The sequence below is a fragment of the Jaculus jaculus genome, chromosome 7, assembly GCF_020740685.1.
Source record: "Jaculus jaculus isolate mJacJac1 chromosome 7, mJacJac1.mat.Y.cur, whole genome shotgun sequence".
Taxonomy (NCBI): domain Eukaryota; kingdom Metazoa; phylum Chordata; class Mammalia; order Rodentia; family Dipodidae; genus Jaculus; species Jaculus jaculus.
In genome coordinates this window covers 18,888,659-18,916,330 of record NC_059108.1, presented here as the reverse complement: position 1 = coordinate 18,916,330, position 27,672 = coordinate 18,888,659, and the positions used below count along the sequence as shown (strand labels likewise).

The following is a 27,672-nucleotide window of genomic DNA, read 5'->3' as shown; positions in this document are numbered from 1 at the left end:
CTAGAGGTGAATTAAACAACACAGAAAGATATGTGTAGATTCTATACAACCATGTATCATGTAAGAGATTTGTGCATTCTTGGATTTTGCTATCCTAGGGGGTGCTGAAACCAACCCCAGGTGGACCCGGAAGAATGACTGTATAAGCCTGTGCTTTTCTGCATGCCACACCGCTGGGAAGGCCTGTGGTGTGTAAGCAACACCAGGTGTAGAATGCTGTCAGAGAAACAGCACCATTATTATTGCGATCAGACTTTGTTTCTCCGTGGGGGAGATAAGGTTAGAAAAGGAAGCTGGTGTATGAGCTCAGTCTAAGATAGCCTGACCAGTGGGCAAGCAAGGAGGCATGTTCTGAGGAAATGCTAAGCATATGAGGACATGGTGTTCTGGAACCCCAGTACTGCTGATGTACAAGGTGCTGAGGCTGGCAGAGCCATGTGAGGAATTAAAAGTAGATGATCATCACACAGACACTTTCAAGAACTCATTCCCACCATAGAAAGAAAGAGGAGTGATTAAGCAGTCAGGCCAGAGACGGGGAGCTGTCAGAGAAGGCGCTGGACTTAGGAGGATGCAGGAAGGCAGACAAAGCGGCAAGGCATTTTAGAATCCATTTGATGAGTTTTCATAGCCGTGGAATTGCCACAGGAATGGAAGATGTTCCTCAGGCTTTTAGCTGGCGTGCCACAGACACTGGTGACACCCTTTGACACGTGAGGGACATAGAGTGAGGTGGGAGGAGCAGATGAGTGACATTCTGGTGATTTGTATCTGGTGACAAAAGGGAGAAGCCTGGTCTGTCAACCAACATTGAGACTCAAGATAAGATGTAAGAAGTAATTAGGCCTAGGAGTGCTCTCCTTAAGCATGGATGCTGAGAGAAGGCAACCAAGGCTGCACACAGATGTGGTTGCGCTGCAGGATCCTTGCAGGGACCGTCAGCATTTTAACAGACAGTAAAGGAAAAGGAGCTAGTGGTAGGGCCTGAAAGGGAAAAGTTAGAGGAAAAAAGTTAGGAGCAATGCCAGATCAAAATAGCTTTGTAATTGCCTACCACAGTGATGTACAAAGCAGGGTAAGTCAGTGTGATGCGCCAGTAATCCCAGGCTGTCAGAGAGTGACAAGTAGAGAGGTGAGGAGAACCACAGGCATGGGCAGGTGCGGAACGCAGAGAGCAGGTGCACACCACTGCTTCACGACTTGGGGTTTTAAAGGGAGGTGGTTGTGTGTGTGTGTGTTTGTGTATTTGCTGAAGATTTAACCCTGTGCTTTGTACATGCTAGTTTAGTGCTATACCACTGAGCAATATCTCCAGCCCATGATTTATGTTTAAATATTTGTAGTTTTGTAAGAAAATAGTAAAGTATAAGAAGTTTGTTGGTTTTTTTTTTTTTTTTTTTTGTGGTAGGGTCCAACTCTAGCCCAGGCTGACCTGGAATTCACTCTGTAGTCTCAGGGTGGCCTCGAACTCTTGGCACTCATCCTACCTCTGCCTCCAGAGTGCTGGGATTAAAGGCGTGCGCCACCATGCCTGGCTTAAGAAGATGTTTCGGATGGTGGACACTTGACTGGGTTTGAAGCCAGTGAAAAAGAAGAGCTGGGAGATTTTAAAGAGAAAGAAAAGTTAACATTGAAAATGTCTGTGCAGAAAGAGGAATTTGACTGAAAGATTTGGGGGAAAGGTCCAGAATGCTGCAGTTCTCTGGGGAGAAAGGTAGGCTGCTGGCCAAAACAAGGCAGCAAACCATAACAGTTTTGAGGGCCTGACCACATGTTTGTTCCTGGTGGCTCAGTAGCTATGGTACAGGAGTTAAGAGAAGGGTTGCTCCTGCTCTGCCTGCAAAGGAACTGAATCTGTAACTTCAGTCACTCATACAGATCAGTGTTGCATCTTGTTAGAACTTCTACAGCCCCTCTGGGGCACTAAAGTGTGTGGTGGGTGAGGTCTGGTCATTAAGAAATGATAAGCCAGGATAGCAGTGTCTGAGCCAAAATGAAAAATCCAGTTTATGTAACTCATGTTATACATATAACATATTTTTCACTTTCTCTCTTACTAATTATGCAGATTATAATTTATTCATTGTAATTTGTATACATTTATGGAATTTCAGTATATGATGGTGTAATCAGACCAGCATAATTGTCATATCTGTGAACTTAAAATTCCAAGTTAGTTTTCTTTTGATTTTACCTAATTTGACAGGTAGCATTTAAATACTGCCAGAAGTATGGAAGTGACAAAGTGCGCGTGCTGAAGCTGGTGAAGAACCGTGGGAAAGGCGGGGCCGTCAGGATGGTAATGTACAGGGGGAATAATGACCTTCGCATACATAATGCCCATCTGTGCATGTACAGTGTTGTGCACCATTTCCAGGTAGTGACAGGATAATTGTAACTAGTTCATGCATATATTGGAATCATGTTGCTTCTGTCATAAACATAATGGATGCTTCAGAAGGCCTATTTATATTTTTCTTATAGTTTAAGATGTCATCTACTTCTGTGTGTCCTTGATGCAGCTACCAAGTTACTTTTCTTGTAATTGTAAAATATTCCCTGTGTTCATCTTTTCCCATATGACCCGTGCAGCGGTACCACAGAGCTTGGTAGTGTGAGCTTAGGTGAGTGCTACAGGGAATGTGTAATCTGCCAGGAGAGACAGTGAGAGGAAGATACTGTATTGAAGGGAAATGAAGTGCCAAGAGAGCCCAAATCAGAAAAGGCTGCTTTCAGCTGAGGTATATCAGGTAGAAATGAAGCTATGCTTAAGAAAGGATTTTTTATAAGTCAGTCAGGCATGGTGGTGCATACCTTTAATCCCAGCACTTAGGAGGCAGAGGTAGGGGGATCACTCTGAGTTTGAGGCTACTGAGACTACATAGTGAATTCCATGTCAGCCTGGGCTGGAGCGAGACCTTACTTCAAAAAACAAACAAACAAACAAAAATCAAGCTAGATAAAAAAAAATTAAATTAAATTAAAATTCAAAAAAAATAGGTTGGGGTAATGGCTTAGTGGTTAAGGTGTTTGCCTGCAAAGCCTAAGGACCCCAGTTCGATTTCCCAGTCCCACGTAAGCCAGGTTCACAAAGGGGGAATGCATCTGGAGTTTATTGCAATGGCTAGAGACCCTGGCACACCCTTTCTCTTGATTTCTTTCTCTCTCTCTCAAATAAATAAAATATTTAAAAAAAAAAAACAAGAAATAATAGTGCCTCAAATGACTTCAAGATCTATTTATTTACCCGCCTCTCGCAGAAAAAGAGGCTGAGAGATAGGCAGCATGGGATGTGTTCAAAAGTCCCACGTGTCATGGGAAGCCTTAGCCCTTATCTCTACTCTCTTTTCTTTGTGAGCACAAGTATCTCCCAGAGACCAGCCTTACTCCCCATTCCAAACAGAAGAGCGAAAGATGCCTGCCAGCTAGTTTGCTCCTTACAGTGAACTTGCCCAAAAACACGCTACTTCATAACTGTTACTTATATCTCATGGGCCAGAAAAAATGTCACAGGCCATCCCAGTTTCTGAGGCAGGTTGAAAATTCTTTATTTTTCTTCCTTTTCTTCCCTCCTCCTCTCCTATCGTCAATTCTCCTCTATTTTTTTTTTTTTCCCACCATGAACTAAGGTTTTTATTTTACTAACTTGTCATTTAAACAAATCATTAGCACTGGGCATAGTGGTACATGCCTTTAATCCCAACACTCAGGAGGCTGAGGTAGGAGAATAGCCATGAGTTCAAGGTCAGCCTAGCACTAGACTGAGTTCCAGGTCAGCCTGGACGAGAGGAAAACTGTACTCAGAAGAACAACAACAACAACAAATCATGAGTGTATGTTCTCCAAATTAATGTGTTTCATTGACATTCTCATACATTTGTCATACTCACTGACCCGACCTCCCTCCACCAAACACACACACTGTTCCCAGGAGCCTTTAAATTTTGCCATTGACAGAGCAAAACTTAAGCCATTCATCAGCCTTCACCAAATGCAGTAGTGTAGCCAGGGTTTTATTTATCTGCTCATGATAGTGCCACAGAAAAGGAGAGGATCCACGTGGGAGAGCTCACAGATCAGGTGGAGGGGTCTGATGGGGGGCGCATAGAGGGCACTCTGAGTAGAGGCCCCGTGCACACGAGGGGTCACGTTCTGTTGACACTGAGATGTAGCTAGATGTGCATATCTGTAGTCGCTGCTAAATGCTATCAAAGCAGTATTTTACTATGCCCAACAAATACATGGTTAAGAAAAAAAAATAGTGAATGCAGATAGATAGACATGGAGTTCACAGGCAGTTGATTTCTGTGTGAAGTACACATTGTAGAGCCATAATTTACACAAAAGGTCAATTCAGAATTGATTGACATATTTTACCAAGTGTCACATGCCTCAGTTGACATAAAGTTATCTTTGGACACTTGCTGACTTTTTTTGTTTTGTTTTGTTTTTTTGGTTTTTTTTTTTTTTTTTGAGGTAGGGTCTCACTCTAGCCCAGGCTGACCTGGAATTCACTATGGAGTCTCAGGGTGGCCTTGAACTCACGGCGATCCTCCTACCTCTGCCTCCTGAGTGCTGGGATTAAAGGCGTGCGCCACCACGCCTGGCTCACTTGCTGACTTTTAATCACACCTCACTGCCCTTAAATTCGCAGCAAATTTAAAATAGTTTTTACAGTGGCTAGAGGCCCTGGTATGCTCATTCTCTCTCTCTCTCTCCCTCTCTCTGTTTCTAATAAATAAATAAAAATAAAAATAAAAATCTTTAAAAAGAAATAAATTAGTGTTTAGGGACTAGAGAGATGGTTCAGTGGTTAAGGTGCTTGTTTGCAATGCCTAGCAACCTGGGTTCAGTTCCCTAATAAGCACATACAGCCATATGCACAAAGTAGTGCATGCATCTGGAATTTGTTTGCAGTGACTGGAGACCCTGGGGCACCCATTTTTCTCTCTCACTACCTCTGTTCTCTGTGTCTCTCTCCCTGTAACTAAATAAATAAAATATTTTAAAAATAGTTTTTCTGTACCACAAATATATGTAGCTTCAAACTCAAAATTATAGTGATTCCGAATACCTCTCATTCATCCAAATCTTCTTTATTATCTTAATAGTTTCCAAAGCATAAATAGTATGGCTTCAATTGATTTTAAAGTAATAAAATGGATAATAAATATATATAGGACCAGTGAACTGTTGCCTCCTCCTGCCACATTATACCTAAAATTTCCCTCTTAGATGTTTTAAAGAAAGCAGAATAAATTAAAGTTCCATCAAATTTAAGTATAATTCTAAGCTTCTTTCTTTTACTTGAACTTTTTAAATATAGGGTGTATTCAGTTCTCGAGGAGAGAAGATTCTCATGGCTGATGCTGATGGAGCCACAAAGTTTCCAGATGTTGAGAAGTTAGAAAAGGGACTTAATAACCTACAGCCTTGGCCTGTGAGTATAAAAATATGCTGTAGCCAGGCTTGGTGGTGCATACTTTTACTTCTAGCACTCAAGCGGCAGAATGTGGTAGTTTGAATGGATGGCCCCAGTATATTCAGGATTTTATTACAGTTTGTAATTTAGATCTGCAGCCACCTGGCTGGAACAGGTGTCACTGTGGGTGGATCCTAGGGTCCAGCCCTGAGGTGTGGGTGTGGATCTGGAATTCCAGTCTGAAGACTTGCAGAGTGCTTAAGCTCTGCCTGGAGTTCCAAAGTGTGCTTTCTTGCTGGTGGCTTCTCTGTCTCTTTGATGGGCCTGTGAAAGAGCCAACTTCTGCTGGCATTATGGAACTTCCCCTTGATTTGTAGGCTTCAATAAATCCTTTCTTCCATTATTGTGCCTGGTTTGGAGGTTCATCTCAGCAACCTGAAGCTGTCTACTACACAGAAGTAGGAGACTTGCTATGAGTTCAAGGCCAGCCAGGGACTACAGGGTGATTTCCAGGTCAGCCTGAGCTACAGTGAGACTCTACCTTGAAAAGAAAACCAAAATGACAAGTATATGCACACACATATATATGGTGTAAATGACATAATTCAGTCCAGATCATAGGTTCTAAAGTCAAAATTAAAAAGAATTTATCTCAGGCTGGAGAGATGGCTTAGCAGTTAAAGTGCTTGCCTGCACAGCCTAAAGGACCCATGTTTGACTCTCCAGATCCCACATAAGCCTGACACAAAAGTGAGGCAAGCACAAGTTCACACATGCCCAATAGGTGGTGCAAGCGTCTGGAGTTTGTTTGCAGTAGCTGAGGCCCTGACGTGCTAATTCTCTCTGTTTCTCTCTCTGCCTGTCTCTCTAAAATAAAATTGTTTTAAAAAATAAAGAAAAAGAATTTGTCTCAAGTTTAAAGTTTAAAAGTCAAGGTTTTTTGAGGAGGAAGAGAGCATGAAATTCCTGTATAAAAAGTACAGTTCCATGAAAAGTAAATCATGTTAATACAACCATTCACTAGTTTTTTGTTTGTTTTTGTTTTTATTTTGTTTTCAAGGTAGGGTCTCACTTTAGCTCACGCTAACCTAGAATTCACTATGTAGTCTCAAGGTGGCATTGAACTCTTGGTGATCCTTGTACCTCTGCCTCCCAAGTGCTGGGATTAAAGGCGTGCGCCACCACGCCCGGTTCATTCACTGGTTTTCTAAGAGTGACTTGGTAATTACTCATTTAGTGTTCTCCATACCTCTTGTTTTGTTCAGAAATGAAAGTAGCTGTTTATCCTCATTAAGCCTAGCTCATGGGCTTTCAGTTGCTACAGAACGACTGTCATCAAGGTGATTGCTATTGCCTTCTGTTTTCACAAAAGCCATATATTTAATAAGTGTGCCTTACATGTATTCCTTCATGCCTTAAAAGAACAGTGACTGAAATCCTGGGCTGGAGAGATAGCTTAGTGGTTAAGGCACTTGACTGAAAAGCCTAAGGACCCAAGTTTGATTCCCCAGAATCCACATAAGCCAGATGCACATGGTGGCATATGTGTCCGATGCTCATTTGCAGTTGTTGGATGCTCTGGTGTGCCCTTTCTCTCTTTCAAATAATTTTTTTAAAAATATCATCTTTATCCTTATAGTAAGTTCGGGTATAGTTTAGAGGATTTCTTGTTTATTTGCTTTTTTGTTTCTGTAATTCTCTTTGGCTTTTCCATTCTGATGCAAGGATTTGTCTATTTACATTTCATTACCTTAGGTTTTATTTTATTTTATTTATTTATAAGTACAGAAAGACAAAACACACAGAGAGAGAGAGAATGAGTACTAGGGACTGTAGCCACTGTGAACATACTCCATCCAGATGCATGTGCCCCTTTGTGCATCTTGCTTTATATGGATATTGGGGAATCTAACCCAGGTTGTGAGGGTTTGCAGGCAAACGCCTTAACTGCTGAGCTGTCTGCCCAGCCCCTATCTTAGTTTTAATTACTGTAGCTTTGTAGTAAGCCCATATGAAGGAACTAGTCCTTTCTGATGCTTAGCATTTTCCAAGCGTTTTTCTTGGTTTGCTCTTCTTCCTTAATAACTGTAAAGGCAGCTTGTTTCATTCAATTGGAAAAAAATATTCTGGGAGCTGAAGAGATGGCTTAGCAGTTAAGCGCTTTCCTGTGAAGCCTCAAGGACCCTGGTATGAGGCTCTATTCTCCAGGACCCACGTTAGCCAGATGCGCAAGGGGGTGCATGCATATGGAGTTCGCTTGGAGTGGCTGAAGGCCCTGGTGTGCTCAATCTCTGTGTATGTGTCACTCTCAAATAAGTAAATAAAAATAAACAAGCTTTCTTTTAAAAGAGAAAATATTTTATTATGTTTTTTTTGCTATGGCTTTAAATTCACAGGTTAAGTCTTTATGCTGTTGTCATGATCTGGTTTGTCCTTTGTGCTACAACCTTTGTTTCCCTTGATGGCAGTTATGTGTTCTCCTAGATGTTGCCACATTTCTTATAAAGTCTGTCTCTTATTTTAATTTATTTATTTACTAGAGAGAGAGAGAGAAAGACAGAAAGAGAGAATGGGGCCACCAGGGCCTCTAGCCACTACAAACGAACTCCAAATGCATGCGCCACCTTGTGCATCTGGCTTACGTGGGTACTGGGGAATTTAACCTGGGTCCCTAGGCAAGTGCCTTAACTGCTAAATCATCTCTCCAGCCCCCTAAAGTCTATTTCTTGCTTTTTTTTTTTTTTTTGTCATTGATGTTATAAATGTTGCTTCCATTATATCTTCTGATTATTGATTATTCTGATTATGCATTTAAAGGCTAAAGTATTAGAATGTCCTCAATGTCTACTTCTCCCTTTGAATTGTGTTCTGTTTTTGAAGTTACGGTCTCACTATATAGCCTTGAACTCACCATCCTCCTGGCTCAGCCGTTCAAGTGCTGGGGTTTCAGACATACACCACCATGCCTGCCTTTAATTTTTTTTGGTCGTAATTTTTCAGCTGATGGTCTTATGTTCCTACTGTGTATACTATTTTTTTTTTTTTCAATGTAGGGTCTCACTCTGGTACAGGCTGACCTGGAATTAACTCTGTAGTCTCAGGGTGGCCTCAAACTCATGGCGATCCTCCTACCTCTGCCTCCCGAGTGCTGGGATTAAAGGCATGCACCACCACGCCCAGCTAGTGTATACTATTTTTAGATTACTTTATTTCTGTGCTTGTTCTGAACTCCTCAGTTAACCTTCAAAATATTTTAACATTATTGTAAAAAAAAAAAAAAGTTTCTAAAGGTAACAACGTTAGTAGTGAAAAAGAATATATTCATAAGTAGCACTCAGTGTTAAGACTTTTATTGTTTTTTCCCTCAGGACCAAATGGCTATTGCATGTGGCTCTCGAGCTCATTTAGAGAAAGAATCAATTGCGCAGGTAAGATTTTTAGCTGGCATGAAACAGCAGATTTTTAACATGAATATTGTTATGTAATGTTTGATAAGAAGTAGGCTCCTATATTTACTCTCTTAAAAATGAGGTTCCTAAAAAAATGAGGCTTGGGACTGAACAGATGGCTCAGCGGTTAAGATACCTGGCTGCCAAGCCTAACCACCCAAGTTCAATTCTCAGTACCTACATAAATCCAGAGGCACAAGGTAACATATGCATCTGCAGTTCGTTTGCAGCAGCTGGAGGCTCTAATGTGCCCATTCTCTGTCTCCTTGAAAATAAATAAAAATATTTAAAAGATAAATTAAAAAATTTAAAATATGAATAAATTTTTAAAGGAGGGAATTTTTCAACTTTAAATTTTTATGAACTTTGAATATTTAGTACATTTCAGAATTGCCTTTTTAAAAAATATTTTATTTATTTGTTTATTTGAGAGAGAGAGGAAGAGGCAGAGAAAAATAGAGACTAGGTGCATCAGGGCCACTGCAAACGAACTCCAGACACATGTGCCTCCTTATGCATCTTGGGTTTGCAGGCAAATGCCTTAACCACTAAGTCATTTCCCCAGCCCGGAATTTTTTTTTTAATTTTTTGTTGTTGTTTTTATTTTTATTTGAGAGCAACAGACAGAGAGAATGTGTGTGCCAGGGCCTCCAGCCACTCCAAACAAGCTCTAGATGCATGTGCCCCCTTTTACGTCTGGCTAACATGGGTCCTAGGGAATCGAGCCTTAGGCCAGGGTCATTAGGCTTCACAGGCAAGTGCTTAACCACTAAGCCATCTCTCCAGCCCTGTAATTGGCTTTTTTCTTTTTTTGTTTTGTTTTTCAAGGTAGGGTCTTACTCTAGCTCAGGCTGACCTGGAATTCACTATGTAGCCTCATGGTGGCCTCGAACTCATGGTGATCCTCCTACCTCTGCCTCCCAAGTACTGGGATTAAAGGCATGCGCCACTATGCCCAGCTGGAATTGGCTTTTTTAAGTGTATACAGGAAGGACATAGATTTCACTTTGCCTTAGAAAACAAGCAGTTCTTATGATTATTTTGTTAACACTCAAAGAATACCCATTTAATTATGCAAGTTAAACTTTGAATTGATGCATTTTGAACCAGGTAATCTGTTCCTAATATTCCTCATATTGGTACAGTTAAGTGGTATGTGGATTGAGTATCCTTGATGCAGAATACAAAGCTTCAAATACCAATATGATGTCGTAGATGGAAAATTTCACACCATAAAACTATTTCATGCACAGAATTATTAAAGTACTTTACAAAATTATCTTAGCCTCTTTAAAGTGGATATGGAAATGTAAATGATTACATTTTTAGACTTAGGTCCCTTTCCCCAAAATATGTTCTTACATATATATGAAATAATCCAAAATATGAAAAATGTTGAAAATTTGAAGCATTTCTGGGCCCAAGCTTTCAGCATAAGGGATATTTAGACTATGTCAGTTTTGTTCAAAGTTTAAATGTTTTATTTTGTTTCTCTTAGACTAAGCTGTAAATTTTGACTCATGGCTGCCCTTTTTAGAAAGACTTCAAGCTGTTTGCTTTATAGATTAGTTGGGAAAGGCACACTACTGTGAAAGATGAAATCTCTCTCTGAGGAGGTATCACGTACAGTGTTGCAAGTCTTTGTTCTGCTTTTTCACTTTAGAATTGAGGTCTTGAGTATCCAGTCCAGTGAGTGGTCATTGTGTCCTCAGTGGGGTCTCTCCTGGAGTAATCAGGAAGATTGGAGACCTGTACATGGTCACTGTTACCTGGGGATGGATTTTAGTGCAGGCCAGTCCGGTCACACTGAAAAAGACTCTAGGATGGAACCAACTGTCTGTCTTCTCCATGGTTCCCAAGTCAGCCAGGGGAGGTTTTTAATGCAGACCAGGCCAGTCACACACTGAATCAGACTAGGATGGGACCAACCATCTGTCTTCCCCATAGTTCTCAGGTCAGCAAGGGAAAGATGTTTTATTGTTGTTGTTTTATTTGGGGTTTTTTGTTGTTGTTGTTGTTTTGTTTTTGGTTTTTCAGTGTGCACCACCATACCAGCCTTGGCAGGAAAGGTTTTTAATGTAGGCCAAGGTCAGTCACTCTGAATCAGTCTCTAGGATGAAACCAAGAGTCTATCTTTTCCAATGTTTCTCCATAACCCTCATGCACACTCAACCTTAAAAACAGTTGGAATAAAAGATTGTATCTCCTTCAAAGATTCTGAAGATAAAAAAGGGTCTAACACTGATAGCAAAGTCAAAGTGTATGTTTAAAGAAAATTAAACTCACCTTTCTAGAAATAAATTATTTTAGCATCTAGCTATAGTATTCCATTTACCACATAAATTTTCACTAGTGTTTGAAAAAAAAATGGCTAATCTGTTAACCACAGAAAAAATATCAATCCTTGAAATATGACATATATAGTGAGTTCTTACAGTGTGAGGCCCTGTCACAAAAAGCAAACTTCCATTAGTTAAAAGTGCTGAATTTTTCATAGAAATATTAACTAAAAGATACTGTGATCTAAATCTTCTTTTATCTCCTACTTCTTGTAGCCAGAAATTAATGAGTCTTCCCCAAGATCTACTGTTTGTAATTAATTATCTTGCTTTCATCCATCCCCTCTTCTATCTCTAAGCCTAGTGACTGATTGGAGTCTGGTCTCTGGCAGATTCAACCCTATTTGCTTGACCCACCACTAGAGGGCAGCAGTTTCCGTTCTGGTGCTGTTTCTAATTGCTGCCCAGTCTTGCCCAGGTTATTGTCATAGAACTGTACCTGGTTTATGGAAAGCTATCTCTAGGAGACCAGACAAGCATCTTCCCAAGTCCAGGAAATGGCAGTCTGGCCTTCCATTTCTCTTAATGTACTGTACATAATGTAATGTAAGCTCTTACATGGCGATCAGTCTGCAGGCAATGAAAAAGCCATAAAAGAATTAAAGACCAAGCAGCAGCTTATGGCAGTGTTTAGGCACATATTTTTTGAGCATTTTAGGCACATCTCAGTTGACCTTACTGTCTGTTTGGCTGCTGTTCTGGAAGGCAGGCCTTGTGCAGCACCACAGAGTGGTTTAGCTCATGTGTGCATGTTCCTGTGTGTTCTGTAAAGCAGTCATGTTTCTGTTGAGCAGATAGTCTCAAATGTATCATTTTGAAAGGATTAAAAAATAGAATTCCTTACCAGTTATTTGATACCTTTGGTTTTTAGGAAAGTGAGATTACCATTCAACTTTACATTTTCCTGAATTCTTGTATTTTCTAAGCCTTGGAGATGTTCTTCCCAGTAGACAATGAATACCCATCCTCATGTTTTAGAATGTCCTTTCAGACGCCAACTTGGGGCTACTTGTTTGTTTTCTGCTTCGCTTGCCTTACTGGAGTGAGTCTAGTCTACAGAGTATTTCAGGCTATTATAGCATGGTTAAAATGTTTGGAAAATTAAAGCAAGATCATCTTGCTTGTGACTTAGCTAATTTTTTTTTTTTTGCTTTTACATATGATAGAAATCAAATAAATTAAGTTCTTCTTGTGAACTCCACACAGTTTTGCTTTTTAATAAATAGAGTCTATTCACAAACAAAATGTAGTAAGTCTGTTAACATGCAAGCAAAAGCAGGCATTAGGTAAATACCATTCAAACCACACTTTACGAGTATTTTTTGTTTTTCAAATATTTTTATTCATTTATTTATTTGAGAGATAGAAAAAAAGAGGCAGGCAGAAAGAGAGTGTGTGGGTGCATCAGGGCCTCTGCCACTGCAGACCAACGTCAGACACATGTACCGCTTTGTGCATCTGACTTTATGTGGGGACTGGGGAATTGAACCCCAGCCATCTGGCTTTCAGGCTTTACAACCAAGCACCTTCAGTCACTGAGCCATCTCTCCGGCCCTAGGTATTGTTTTTCTCTTTTTTTTAACCTTTAATTTTTTTTTTTCCTATCTGCCAGTTTATGTTTGTTCCTTTCCTAACCATAAATGTTCTCTTGGAGGTTTAATCAGTCCATCAGTATTTACTGGAAATATTTTATATGGAAGGCACTGAGCAAGCTATTATGAGCTTCCCAAAATATTTTAAGATGAGGTTTCTGCCCTGCCTACTTAGAGAGGTAAGACATATTTACATCAAAACATAATTCTGGGTGCTAGGTGACAAAAACTTAAATGCTAGGTCATTTACAATTTCTTTTTCTTTTTTTTTCTTTTTTTTTTTGGCTTTTTGAGGTAGGGTCTCACTGTAGCTCAGAGCTGACCTGGACTTCACTATGTAATCTCAGGTTGGCCTCGAACTCACAGTGATCCTCCTACCTCTGCTTCCCGAGTGCTGGGATTAAAGGCATGCGCCACCACTCCCAGCTTCATTTACAAATTTTACCTACCTTATACATGAGAATTTTATTCTCCCTTCCTGCCCTATTACACAAGAGAAGTTGTAGCCTGGAGAATAAAGCCTGTAAGCTTCCTTCTTTCTAAACCCATTACTGAGTTTCTGTTTCTTTCTGGGCCAAACACATGGCTCACAGCTTCAATATAATTTCACTGGCTCCTTACCGTAACTTTGTGGGGCTCACTTTGTAGCTTAGGAAGCTGAGAGCTAGTATGCCCTGCTCAGTCAGCCTGCCCATCAGTAGGGGAGCAAGGACTCAAAACAGGCCTGCTCAGTTGGACACTTCCCCCATGTATATTGTTACTCTCTCTGATGTGATAGAAAAAGTCATGTGAATGAAGAATGATGGTGAAAATTATAACTACAAAAGGCAAGAGTGACCCTGCTGTATAGTGTGATACATTGAATGTTTTCCATAGACCTTTAACTGGCTGCTTGTTCACACAAGTGATGCATCATTCCATGGGTTCGATACCTTATGTATCAAGCCTTTTAAAAGATCTGTCTTTTTAAAAAATGTTAAATATGAGAGTCTTGAATACAGTTGATGATAGTCCTTTTCTAATTTATTTACTTTATCTATTTGAGAGAGAGAGAGGCAGATAGAGAATGGGTGTGCCAGGGCCTTCAGCCACTGCAAACAAACTCCAGAGACATGCACCATCTTGTTCATCTGGCTTACATAGGTACTGGGGAATCAGACCTGGGTCCTAGGGTCTTGTAGGCAAGCACCTTAACAGCTGAGCCATCTCTCTAGCCTAATAATTATTCTTTTTTTACTTTCATTAACAATCTCCATACATGTATATAATATACCATGATCATAATCCCCTCCCACTACCCTCTCTTGTCCCTCCTCCTTTCCATTTAGTCCCCGTTCTGTTTAATGTCATCATTTTTGAACCTCAGCCATTTTTTCCCCTCCTATTTTGCAGGTCTTGTGTAGGTAGCATCTACCACTGTGAAGTTGTGAATGTCATGGCCACTTTGTATCTGGAAGACACTATTGCAAAGTACTCCCTTTCCTTTGGCTTTTACATTCTTTCTGTTACCTCTTCTGCAGTGGTCCTTGAGCCTTTGAGGGTGTGATAGAGATAACTCACTTAGTGCTGTATGTACCATTCTCTTCTTCTCATCATGAGTTTTGAGTCATCGTAGTGGTCATTGCCATAGAAAAAGAGAAGCTTCCCTAACTCAAAGTGAGTAGAATTAATGTATGGGAATAAACATAGTCAGAGGGCAGAAGTGAGCATACTATATCCATTTAGCCAGAAGACAGTAGTAGTTTTCCTCCTAAGGCTTATGACCACCACAACCATAGGCTTTTAATTATGTTTTCAGTACCAGGCATGAGCTCCCTCCCATGGAGGGGCCCTCAAGTCCAATCAGAGAGCATTTGCTTTTCCCCATAAGAGACGTGTGACCATTACACAAGCTGGCTAGCTATAAAGCTTGCAAGGTCCCCTGCTGGTTGAGACCATGGATGACTTTTCTCCAACAGGCAGCATAGCTCTTTCCAGCATCATGACAGCTAGTCAACAAGAAATAGGCTTCAAGCTCAGCTCCAGCTTGGTTCTCCTCAGTGACCTGCAGCCCAAGCATGTGGTATCTTCAGTGATAGGTTCTTCCTATCCGGTGGGCAACCAAGAACTTTAATAATAGCTTGTAATATTCTACAGGAACCATGGGATTCCCTAATTAACAACATACTAGAAGGTATCCCACCCCCGGCACTGAAATATTTTATAACAATCTATGGCTGTTGGGTACACCATTATCTACTCCCCACAGTAGGTACTTTGCCCAATCTCCTCTTCTTTTTCAATATATATTGTTTGTTTCTTTTGTTTTGTTTTGTTTGTTTTTCAAGGTAGGCTCTCACTCTAGCTCAGGCTGACCTGGAATTCTCTATGTAGTCTCAGGGTGGCCTTGAACTCAACGTGATCCTCCTACCTCTGCCTCCCGAGCACTGGGATTAAAGGCGTGCACCACCACACCCAGCTAGCATATATATATTTCTTATGTAGTGAAGAAGTAGGTTTCCTTGTGGCTTATTCATAACATCTTTATTTTTATAAACCCTCCTCCTGCCCCCTGCTCTCCTCCATCTCCTTGATAATAACCTGTTCTCACAGGGTTTTTGTTTTGTTTGTTTTTTGAGGTGCTGATGATTACCCAGTACCCTGTGCATGCTAGGCAAGCACCTTTTTTGTTGTTGTTGTTGTTGTTTTGTTTCTTAGAGAATGGCTCGCCAGGGCTTCAGCTACTGCCATCACACACCAGACATTGGTGCCACCTAGTGGACATGTGCAACCTTTCACTTGCCTTATCTTTTGTGTGTCTGGTTTATGTGGGAACTGGAGAGAGACTGAACATGGGTCCTTAGGCTTTACCAGCAAGCACCTTTAACTGCTGAGCCATCTCTCCAGTCCAGCCCTTGGTTTTTTTGAGACAGGCTCTCATTTTGTAACTTAGGCCGGCCCTGAACTCACAATCCTCTTGCCAGCTCTATTCTTTCTTTGTGATTTGCAATATATAATAAATAATTAGATATCATTTCCATTTTGCCAGTAGTAATCACTAATAACAGTAGTAAAGCCTAAGTTTAATATCCAAAGCATTCATGATCAGTCTTTACATGTATTTACTTAGATATCTGGCATTCCGAAGTAGATTAATTTTTTAAATATATTTGCTCATTTACTTAAAGAGCAAGAGTGGGTATGGGTGTGTGTGCCAGGGCCTCCTGCCACTGCAAACGAATACAAGATACATGTACTTATTGGGCATCTGGCTTTACTTGGGTACTAGGGAATCAAACCCAGGCTGTCTGGCTTTACCAGCAGGTGCCTTCAACCACTGAACTATCTGTCCAACCAAGTAGGAGTTTTTTGTTGTTATTGTTTCAAACCCCTGTAGTGCATAACCCTTGTGTGGTGGTCTGATGCACATGGCCCCCATAAACTTAGGTGTTCTGAACGCTAGGTTTCTGGCTGATGGAGATTTGAGAATTAACACCTGGAGGCGGTGTATTGTTGGGAGCGTGCTTATGGGTGTTATAGCCAGCTCCCCCTTGCCAGTGTTTGACATACTCTCCTGTTCCTGTTGTCTGCCTCATGTTGGCCAGGGGTTGATGTCTACCTTCTCTGCTCATGCCATCATTTTCCCTGTCATCATGGAGCTTCCCCTTGAGTCTGTAAGCCAAAATAAACCTATTTTTCCCACAAGCTGCTCTTGGTTGGGTGATTTCTACCAGCCATGCAAACCTGACTGGAACACCTTGTGATACTCTCATCAAATTCTAGGTCCATATTTTAGCACTTTGGGACTGTACACTCAGAAAACTCTGCTTCTTTGAAACATAAATGCTATGTTGCACAAATAAGCATAATATATGTAAGAGAATGAGATGTTCTTGCTCATAGCAGAGTCCCAGCCTCCTTTCTCCTGGCAGAATGAAGCCCTCACCCCCACAGGTCCTGGACCTGGATTGCTTGGCTTAGCTCCTGGGGAATTGCTAACTCCTGTGCTCATCTGCTCTCAGCAGTGGGTGTCACTGCTTTGTTAATGCCCTGATGCCTAAGTTGTACCAGTCATGAAATATGAACTGCTCTTTACTACAGCCTGATATATACGATCTACCAGTCATTAAATATGACATGCCCTGGTCTACAGCCATGATCCCAGTATCTCCCAAAACAGAAAAGTCATTTCTGTTTTCTTTGTTTTCAGCGCTCTTACTTCCGTACTCTTCTCATGTATGGGTTCCACTTTCTGGTGTGGTTCCTTTGTGTCAAAGGAATCAGGGACACACAGTGTGGGTTCAAATTGCTAACTCGAGAAGCAGCTTCCCGGACGTTTTCATCTCTGCACATTGAACGATGGTAGGTGTCTGACTGGAATGAAAGTGCCACATCTTATTGCCCAGCAGCTATCCCAGGTAATGGACACAGTCCTGTGTTTTCATAGTGAAGCATTTGAGCAGTTGACTGTTATATTTGTGTCTTTCTACTGGCTGCAGTCTTACTTTGAAAATCTCAAACCCAGCGAGGAGGTTCACTTACGTACTCACATTAAGCATAGACAGTATCAACTGAGGAGCTTCAAAGCATCCTATTTCCTTAACTTTGACTTTTTCCTTTGAAGAAAACAGCACAGAACTGACAAGCAAAATGGTACCATTGCTAGGGGTGGTGGCTCATGCCTTTAATCCCAGCACTCAGGAGGCAGAGGTAGGAGAGCTTCTGTGAGTTTGAGGCCAGCCTGGGAGCTCAAAGTGAGTTCTAGGTCAGCTTTGGCGAAAGTGAGACCCTGCCTCAAAAAATAAAGGTACCATTTACTGTGCTTTCCTTTCTTCCAGGCTGCTGCTTTGCCCTGAACCTTCTTCGCTTCTCTAGAGTATTTCTTTTCTCTTGAGTGTTCAGCCTTTTCCTCCTGATCATATTATTCCTAAACCCTCTCCATTGACAACTGCACGTGCCCTATAGCTCCACCCCCATCCCACTCCTTCCACAGCCAGGCTTTTCTTGAACATGTGCTCTATATTCACCATCTTCTTTCCTTCTCCATTCTCTCTCTACCCCACTTTAATGAGGATTTTCTCCCTCTGTCATCCTTACCTCCATGTTATTAATTCCAGTGGTCATGTTAAGTACTTGTCATACATACTCTTGGTCAAGTAACTTTCTTATTGCTGTGAACAAATACCAGGACAGAAACAACTTGAGGGAGGGAAAGGGTTTAATTCAGCTTTCTCGAGGGGAAGTCTCTACCCAGACCTCGCCTCTCCATTCTACCCATGATTAGTAAATAGCGTTGCTGACTGAAGCTGGAAGGCCTAACATCCTCTCAACTCCTGCATGTATCTAGCCAAGAACAAAGCTTTTTATACCTTTTATATATCTCAGTTTCTAGACAACATCCTTTTCCAGGCTTCCAGTTTGTAGCCATAGGGGCCTTTGCTGTCCTATGCCCCTTTTCTGCTTCTGACCCTCCAGTGGCTTCGTGTGGCTTTACAGGGGCTAAAGTCTCACTCTGCCTCTTCAGTGTCTCTTCCCCCAGACCCTCTGCAGCACAACCTGCCCACACTACTCCAGCTGATGACAGATGCTCAGTGCCCAGGAAATACTGTCAAAAGAATCAGTGCTAAGTATTAATCATGAGTTAGTTCTGTGTAGCTGTTGTTCCTGGAGGGGTATCTGCATAGCATTCCAACGGCTGTTCATTAAAAAAAATAATAATAATAATGTATTTTATTTATTTATTTGAAAGAGAAAAAAATGGCGGAGAGAGAGAATGGGCATGCCAGGGCCTCCAGCTATTGCAAAAGAACCCCAGACACATGCACCACCTTGTACATCTGGTTTACATGGGTCTGGGAAATCAAACATGGGTTCTTTGGCTTTGTAGGCAAATGCTTAACTGCTAAGCCATCTTTCCAGCCCAGAAACTGAAAATCTTTAGTGCTCATCTTACCCATGCTAGAGTCTACCTGGGGAACCTGACTCTTTAGTGCTCATCCTACCTGTGGTAGAGGCCACCTCTGAGGAATCTTAATCTGGGTTCTCTGCATATTCTTTTCACTCCTTGTTTTTGTTTTTGTTTTTTTCTTCCTAACATTTTTAGTTACCATGCTTCTTGCTTTATTGTGGCTCTTATACATTTTTGTTGAGTAATTATTTGATAGGCTTTCTGAATCTGGAAGTTAATGACCTCATGTGCATCCCCCTCCTGCTGACTTCCTTTGAGTCCTCTGATCCCAAAGCTTTTCTGGAGTTCTGGTACTCATTAATCTACTTCTAGGCTTCTCCACTGCTGTTGTCCATTTTTGCTGTGACCACTTATCTGCTCAGCTACCTTAAAGCATCCCAGTTTTTAAAAAATATCTCCTCCTTTCTATGCTCTTGTGCTTCTTCCATTCTTGTTGCTTTAATTGTAGTGAGATTTCAAGAGGGAACAGCAGGGTGTATGTTTATCTGCTGTGTTTAACGAGCCTCAACATGCACTTTGTTCCTCAGGATATCTGAATCAGGCTGAGTAACCTTAGGAAACACAGTAGGGCAGCTTTTAAAAATATATGATCTCAATTCATCAGTGCTTATTTCCACTATTCCTGTTTATTCATCACTTTTATGTTTCTGCTGTTTGTCTTTTGATAGGTTATTACATGCAGATAGCCTTGGAAAATATCTAGAATTTTATTCAGATTATTAACTACCATTAGAACTCAGTCCCCTTAGAAAGTGAAGGTTAAACTTAATTTTTTAAATATATTTTATTTCTTTTATAATATTTTTTTCTGAGACAGGGAGAGGGAGGGAGGGAGGATGGGCATGCCAGGGCCTCTAGCCACTGCAAACAAATTCCAGATGCATGTGCCACCTTGTGCATCTGGCTTACATGGGACCTGGAGAATCAAGCCTGGATCCTTCGGCTTCACAGGAAAGCACCTTAACCGCTAAGCCATCTCTCCAGCCCAATATTTTATTTATTTGGCAGAAAGAGAGAGAATGGGCACATCAGGGCCTCTAGCCACTTCAAACAAACTCCAGATGCTTGATCCACCTTGTACATCTGGCTTGTGTGGGTTCTGGGGAATCGAACCTGGGTCATTTGGCTTTGCAGGCAAGTACCTTAATGGGTAAGCCATCCCTCCAGCCCAAACCTCAGGTTTAATTGAAATTATTTCCTTCTTTAGTAAGTATCACAATTCTAGATAACAACTTAACAGAAGACTTACATAGTCCTTGCAATAACACAGTCTCCTTTTGTAAGTGGCTTTTATTTGCTTTGTTTTGTTTGAGACAGTTCTTCACTCAGGCTGGCCTCGAACTCACAGAATTCCTCTTACATTAGTCTCCCAAATGATGAGATTATTAAAGGAGAGAGCTCTGCATGGGCTTGGAATTCTCCAACTCAGTGCAGGAGAAATGGCTTATTAGTTAATGTGCTTGCCTGAGAAACCTAAGGACCCAGAATCAATTCCCCAGTACCCTTGTAAGCCAGATCCACAAGGTGGCATATGCATCTGGAGTTTGTTTGCAGTTGCTAGAGGCCCTAGTGTGCCTATTCACTCTCTGTCTACCTCAGCCCCTCCCCCAAACAAATAAAATTAAATTTAGAATTCTCCCAAGTCAATTTTTCACAAAGAATCCTCCAAGCCACCAAACTAGTGGTTTTCAAGTTCTTGTGCACTATTAGCAAAGAAGTGAAAGCACAGACACAGATGGGATAAATTATAAAAGATTTATTAAGGAAAAGTTGAGGTAAGAGGAAAAAAAATAGAAAAGTTCTCAAGGCAAAAGGAGTTCCCTCCTCCTCAGCCAGGCTGGGAAGGGAGAGAGGAAAACTGGGGGGGAAAAGTTACATGGAGGCTGGGATCAGGTCCTTATTTAAGTAAGCATCCAATCAGGATGAGTCTCCTTGCCAAGTTTAAATGTATATGGTGGACCTTGATTAGTTAGTGGGCCCACAGTGAGTGTAGACTCAAGAAAGGCCCACCCACAGAGAGTGCAGGACCACAAAAATCAGGAAGTTGCTCCTAATGACTATATTAACTTGGACTGGTGTTTCCTTCTAGTCTGGCCAGGGCAGCTTGATATCTATGTTTTTACTTGAGTCTGTATCCATGACAGACTACCTATTTAAAAGAAAAAAAAAAGAAAGAAAAGTGGCTGGAGAGATGGCTTAGCAGTTAAGCGCTTGCCTGTGAAGCCTAAGGACGTGTTCGAGGTTCCATTCCCCAGGACCCACGTAAGCCAGATGCACAAGGGGGCACATGTGTCTGGAGTTCATTTCCAGTGGCTGGAGGCCCTGGCTCACCCATTCTATCTATCTGTCTGCCACTTTCTCTCTCTCTGTCTGTTGCTCTCAAATAAATAAATTTTTAAAAAGCTATTTTGCCCCTGTTCTCTAACAGGATTACAGGTGTTTACCACCACACGCAGCTGGTTATATCAGCTTAACTAAAACACTTAAAGATAGTTTTCATACTGAATTACCAGAATACTTGGAATCTAAACAGTTGCATTATGAATGCATATAATGTAGCCAAACTAAAACTTTCAAATTCAAGTTGTTTGGAACCATAAAAATCAAGTGTACGTGATCTTAGAGCATTGTGGAGTTTTGTGTGTTTTTAATATTTAGACCCCCAACTGGTAGCAGTTTGGGAAATTTGTGGGGCCTTTGTGAGGTGGAGCCGTACTGGAGGACATGTGTTGCTGGGGTAGGATTTTAGGGTAATAGAGCCCAACTCCAAGCCTCGTACTTGGATGACTTCCACCCAGATGCTGTGACAAGATGTAACATCTGGCTTACGTGGGTCCTGGGGAATGGAGCCTCGAACGCGTCCTTAGGCTTCACAGGCAAGCAAGATGTGACATACTGCCATGTTTTCCCCTCCATGATGAAACTTCCCCTCCAAACTGTAAGCCAAAATAAACCCTTTCCTCCCATAAGCCACTTCTGTCAGGTCTTCTGTCCCAGCACCAAGAAGAAAAGTTCTACAGGCACCTCCTTCTGGAAAGCCACCCAGAACATTGGAGTTGTGCTCCTAGCTCCTAGAACGTGCATGTGCTGGAGGGAGTGTGACCCAGGGAGGAAGCAAAGCAGGGAGGCCTGCGCAGAGGCCTGAGCGCTAAGGCTGCTCTTCCTGTAAGAGAAAGCAGTTGGTTCTGAGAACTTTTATAAGTAGAATACAGAAAAACCTCTAGGCCAGAATTCTTACATTCAGGGAAAACAGTTTTGACCAAAGGCTGGATGCTGTAGGACTGGAGAGGAGCATTACAAAGTCCTCGTCCTGTGTAGAAGGAAGGACAAATGTGAGATCCAAACTGTGACGTTGTGTGTTGGAACAAGTGTCAGGGCAGTGTATTTACGTGTCATCATACCCAGGAGTGTGCCAGCCTACTCTTCAGCAGCTTTTCACTTGCCATAGCTGCCAAGGACAGCTCAGGGATGAACAGGGGCATGGACTTAGAAAAGAAGCCCCAGTCTTTTGCTGGTAGAACTTGATGGAGCAGCCATACAGTCAGCGAGAACCTTCTCTCCTAGAGCCTCACACAGCCCTGCTTTCCTGGCTTGTTCCATCTGTTGACCAGACATAGTAAAAGCTGAGATTGAAAACTTCATCTTGCAAATTCTTATAATTAAATTTTCCCTTGGGTTTCTGAGTTGTGATAGAGGTTTAGCATTTCTCCTTTAAATGTTATGTAATGACTTGAGTATCATATTGTCCTTGAAGCTTCTGATCCACTCTGTGTTCAGTTATTGGACCTGTGGGAATCTGATCTTCAGTTGTACAATATAAGCTTTTCAGGTACCCTGTAAGCTTCTTAGAACCTGATAAGGTAGAGATTTAATTATGCTGTATTTGTCCTTTTAAAAATAGATAACATATATTTTGTATTCCAGGGCATTTGATGTAGAACTGCTCTACATAGCACAGTTCTTTAAAATCCCCATAGCAGAAGTTGCTGTCAACTGGACTGAAATTGAAGGTGAGTATATTGTTTATTTACAGCTGATGCATAATCAGCCAGTGAGGAGACATCAGACAGTGCCGTTGTATGAAAGTCTGTTAGTTTAACGTTCTCTCCTCACCTTCAGCAGGGCCTTCCCAGCTCATCAGAGAGCCAGTTCTACCAACTCCCTGTGTCTGGCTCATTCTTCTGTTTCTCTAGTCCCTTGTAGTCCTCAGTCAGCCCTCCTGCTGGGCCAAGGAACTGCAATCAGACCTTTTCCAGTAGACAAGGTCATGGCGATCTGATGTTAATAACTGAGTTGCTACAAACCACTGTGCTGCTAAGGTGAATAGGAAACTGAATGTGTTTGCTCTGAATGCCCATTGTGCACAGCCCATTCAGAGCCAGTTCTTTTGTGTTGGAGACACGGTGTCACCGCGTGCATGCACTTGCCTTGAGTTTGTGGGCTTAAGCAGTTCTCGCATCTGAGCCTGCTGAGGAGAGAGCCCTTTGTCATACAGGCACTTTACATTCACTCACTGTGCGTCTGGTGCTGGAGACATGGCGCAGTGGGTAAGGCATGTATTTATTGTACATACGCGTGTCGTGTTTTTGGATATGTGTACAGATAACACTATGCTATTTGTAGTCTGATACTGTAAAATCTGTCACAAATTTTAAATTTTTTATTTCAGAAAAAATTAGCCAGCCTAGATAACATAAAATAAATCAAGTTTTCTCCTTCACTTACCTTTGAAGGGGACCTAAGCAATCTTACCACATGGAGCAGTTAACATGGTCAGCTGGAAACTGCTTCAGAACCCACCATCTGCTGGGTGTGCACGTGGCGCGCTTGCCCTCGCGCTCTCTCTGTCTCTCAGAGGCCTGTTGTAGCTCAAGTGTTAAGACAGATAAAGTTCAAGAACCAGTTTCAACATGACAAAAATTGCGTTAAGAGTAAAGTCTGCAAGATACATTAGTGGAATGGTTTGGGGGGGGTGGGATTGAGCAATTGTCTACATTCAGAGCAGTAAGAAAATATAGTTAAAATAGCAATGAAATCTTGCACCTGTCTCCTGATGCGTGTTTATGTACCTTGCAGGTACAGCACAAGCAGCGCTTGCACTGTGGTACATGAATCACACATCTACTTAGGCTGGTGTTTCTGTGTAGCCTGAGAAAAATGTGGACACAGCTGTGAAGTCTGGCCAGGGATACTGTTTTCTTCAGAGTTGTGGTGGTGCAATGCCTATAATGCTAGCACTCAGGAGGCTGCGGCCAGAGAATCACAGGTTTTAAGCCAGCTTGGACTATATATGAGTTCAAAGATAACCCAGGCTCTGAGACCCTGTCTCAAAGAAACAAAATAAACTTTTAAAAATGTCACACGCCTTCAATCCCAGCACTCAGGAGGCAGAAGTAGGAGGATCACTGTGAGTTCGAGGCCAGCCTGAGATTATATAGTGAATTCCAGGTCAGCTTGGGCTAGAGTGAGACCCTACCTCAAAGAAGCAAAAAAAAAAGAGAGAGAGAGAGAGAGAGAGAGAGAGATTTGTCTTCTGTATGCTGTATTTCTAGTTTCTTTGTATGAAATTATTATACTTTATTATGAATCAGCACTCAGCTCATAGACCCTTCACCATGCCTCAACCTGGCTTCCCAGGACCTCTGAAAAATTCATACTGAGTTTCTCTTCAGTTGTATTGTATTCCCAGGTGGTTTGGTTTTATTTAGAGAGAGCTAATCATGTCTGCTTTGAAATTAAAAGAAATAAGTTTTGAAGATTTAAACAAAAGTAAGGTGCTAGATGGTTATAAAGATCATGAGGACTGACTTCTAACTTCTGTTTTCTCCCTGTTTTTGTTTGTTGGTTTTGTTTTTCACTGTACTGGGGATGAAGGCCAGGTACTCGCACTTGCAGAAGAGTCCCCGCACTGCCTCAGCCTGACGTCTTGGATGCAAGTTCAAGCTAATACATTGTCTCTGAAGTTAACTTTATTTATTCATGTTTTATTCAGGTTCTAAGCTAGTTCCATTTTGGAGCTGGCTGCAGATGGGCAAGGACCTACTTTTTATAAGACTTCGCTATTTGACTGGTGCCTGGAGACTGGAGCAAACTAGGAAAATGGACTAATGTGCAGACTGGGACTGCATTCTGACATATAGCATCATGTTTCATAAAATTAAGATTTCAAATAAAACCAAGAGAAAACTGTCTTCGTCTGCCTGTGGATAATTTTAAAGAATTGGCTATCATAAGTAAAAAGTTTATTTTTCTTTTGCATTAACAACTTTTGTCAGTAGATTCAGAGAAAGATAATTTTGAGAACAAAGATAGAAGCAGTGATTCTTAAAGTGCCGCACAATATTCCTGAACATAACGATAAATCACAGTCATTTAATGGTCTTCAGGCATTTAAAGATTAAGATAGGGGCTGGAGAGATGGCTTAGCTGTTCAGGCACATCCCTACAAAGCCAAAGGACCCAGGTTTAATTCCCTAGGACCCACATAAACAAGATGCACAAGGTAGTGCATGTATCTGGAGTTCATTTGCTGTGGCTGGAGGCCCCATTCTCATTCGTGTTCTCTCTTTACCTCTGCCTCTTGAATAAATAAAAATAAAATATCATTAAAAAGAAAAACTAATTGTTAGAATTTTTTAAAGATAGTAAGTTTAACTATACATACATGTTTTTAAAGCAAATAAGAACCTGGGACATTTTTGAAATGTGTATACAATGTTTATTCTGACAGGCAAGTAGCCTTTTAGTGACTGTTAGTCTGCACTGAGGACATGATTTTATAAGAGTTTCTATTCAGTATTGCCACCTTGATTATATAGAAGAGTATCTTCAAAATGTTTGTAACTGTCTTTTTTTTTTTTTTAAACTAAAAGAAAAAATAGTCTGTTTTTTCACATGTAGTGTTTAGGCTGTCCCTCATGGAGCTAATTTTAAAAATGAAACCTAGAAAAAAATAGACATATGTTTGTATATTCAAACTTCAAAAAAAAAACATATTTTAGACTAGGAAAACTCAGAAAACTATGTAAAAGGCAATAATATAGACTCAGTCATGAAGATCTCCATTTCCTCATCTTATTTACCTCTTCCATGTTGCCTTCGAGCCCTCTTTTTCATTTATTTGTCTGGGACTCAGTGCTGACAGCCAAACCCAGCTCTTTGGGTTTGCTAGCCAAGTACTCTACTCCTCAGCTATATACTCAGCTCTTGAAAATTTTTGTTTAGAGCACAATTAAGGGGCTGGGGTGAAGGCTCAGCAGATAAAGGTGCTTGCAACAAAGCTTGCCAGCCCAAGTTCACTTCCCAAGCCACTCGCTTAAAGCTGGACATTCATTTACAGTGGCAGGAGATCCTGGTGCATGCACACAAGCACACATGCATGCAAAAAAAAAAGGATCAATTTAAATAAAACAATAATTTGGCTGTGATGGCTCATGCCTTTTATCTCAGCACTCAGGAGACGGAAATCAGTGCACCACCATGAGTTTCAAGCCAGCCAGGCTACAGAGAGAGTTCCGAATCAGCGTGGGTTAGAGTGATACTTGCAAACATTAAGCATAGTATAACCAAAAAGGAGGAGAGGAAAGTAAAAACAATTCCAAGTACTTAAATATTAATAAATATATTTACTTAATCCCAGAAGCCTTTGATGTTGAGCTATTTTAGAGGATAATTATAGACTATTTTTGACATCGTAGAGTGTTGGGCTCTGAAAGGACCAGGCGTGAGGCCTAGTGGGACTTCCCGAGTCTAGCTAAAGTTTGGCGACCTGTCTCTGGCCAGCTAGGACTCAGCAAGATGCCTAATGACTTCTGGCCTGCCACCTTGTGGTAATTGTAATTACCATTTCAATAGTTAAAGTTTACTATTGATCCTTACCTCTTCCCCCATCCTAAAATCCCTGCCTTCATCCCCAACATGATATAGGCAACTGCTCAGAGTAATAAAGCGAGTTGTTTCTGCGAGTTCCTGCATCGAAAAGACTCCCGACTCTGTGGTTTTTCTCCGGTGGCCAGGAGAGATTTCTGAGTCGTCCGACGCTCATCATCCTCCTCAACTCCTAGGGAGGAACCAGCAGGCCTGGTTCTTCCCTCAGCACTACCTACCTGACTGGGAAGGAGCCCCGCAGTAGAGAAACTAGGACTAATAATAATAGTCATTGATATAGTTTGGATTTGAAATGTCTTTGGAAGGCCCACACATTAGAGAATGGGTCCCCAGCATCTGGCACTGTTGAAGGTGATGAAACCCTTAGGAGGCAGGGCTTAGTGGAAGGAAGTTAGAGCACCAGGGATGTACCATTGAAGGGACCAGAGTATAATTCTATAATGTCTTCCCCCATGCCTCACCTTCCCTACATGCAGATTTGCCTAAGCTAAGAAAATAGGTTGAGGGAAACGTAATTTAATTTGATTTACAGAACTTGCTAGCATCAGGTGACAATAATAACCACATTCTTTCACTATGTGCAAGGAAGTGTGAGACACTTGATTATTTAGGTAAATCTGATCAAAGTAACTTGTACAGGTATAAGTCCACATTTCATAAAGAAATAGCCAAAAAAACCTAACTCAAGACTATGGAATAAGGAGCTGGGGAGATGGCTTGTAGGATGAAGTGCCTGCCGTGCAAATACACCTGAAGTTGGATCCCAGAACCAACAATGCTGGATGCTGCAGTGAGCACCTGTACTCCCAGCATGCCTCTGGCACAATGGGAGGTGGAAACAACCTGTGGCCCAGCTAGCCTGGAGAACCCCGCAGCGAACGAGAGATACTGCCTCAAACAAGGGGTAAGGTGAGGATGGTCTGCCTCCTGAAGGGGTTCTGACCTCCACACACGCGTGGTGTGCACACTCAAGATTATACAGCTAGTCAATAGTCATACTGGTACTAACAGAAGAAATTATATATATGAGTGAGCA

The 27,672-nt window shown here is 41.5% G+C and overlaps 1 protein-coding gene across 2 annotated transcripts in view; it reads left to right on the top strand.

The window, feature by feature from the left end:
• Positions 1–24,938, top strand: part of Alg5 (ALG5 dolichyl-phosphate beta-glucosyltransferase) — a 37,391-nt gene extending 12,453 nt beyond the window's left edge. For both annotated transcript variants that reach the window (XM_045155506.1, XM_004660016.2), the window contains exons 5-10: positions 2,207–2,299; positions 5,327–5,440; positions 8,791–8,850; positions 16,992–17,143; positions 22,674–22,759; positions 24,742–24,938. In XM_045155506.1, coding sequence (XP_045011441.1) covers positions 2,207–2,299; positions 5,327–5,440; positions 8,791–8,850; positions 16,992–17,143; positions 22,674–22,759; positions 24,742–24,857 — 621 coding nt within the window. In that variant the 3' untranslated portion in view covers positions 24,858–24,938. The remainder of the gene's footprint in view (positions 1–2,206; positions 2,300–5,326; positions 5,441–8,790; positions 8,851–16,991; positions 17,144–22,673; positions 22,760–24,741) is intronic.
• Positions 24,939–27,672: the final 2,734 nt, after the last annotated feature.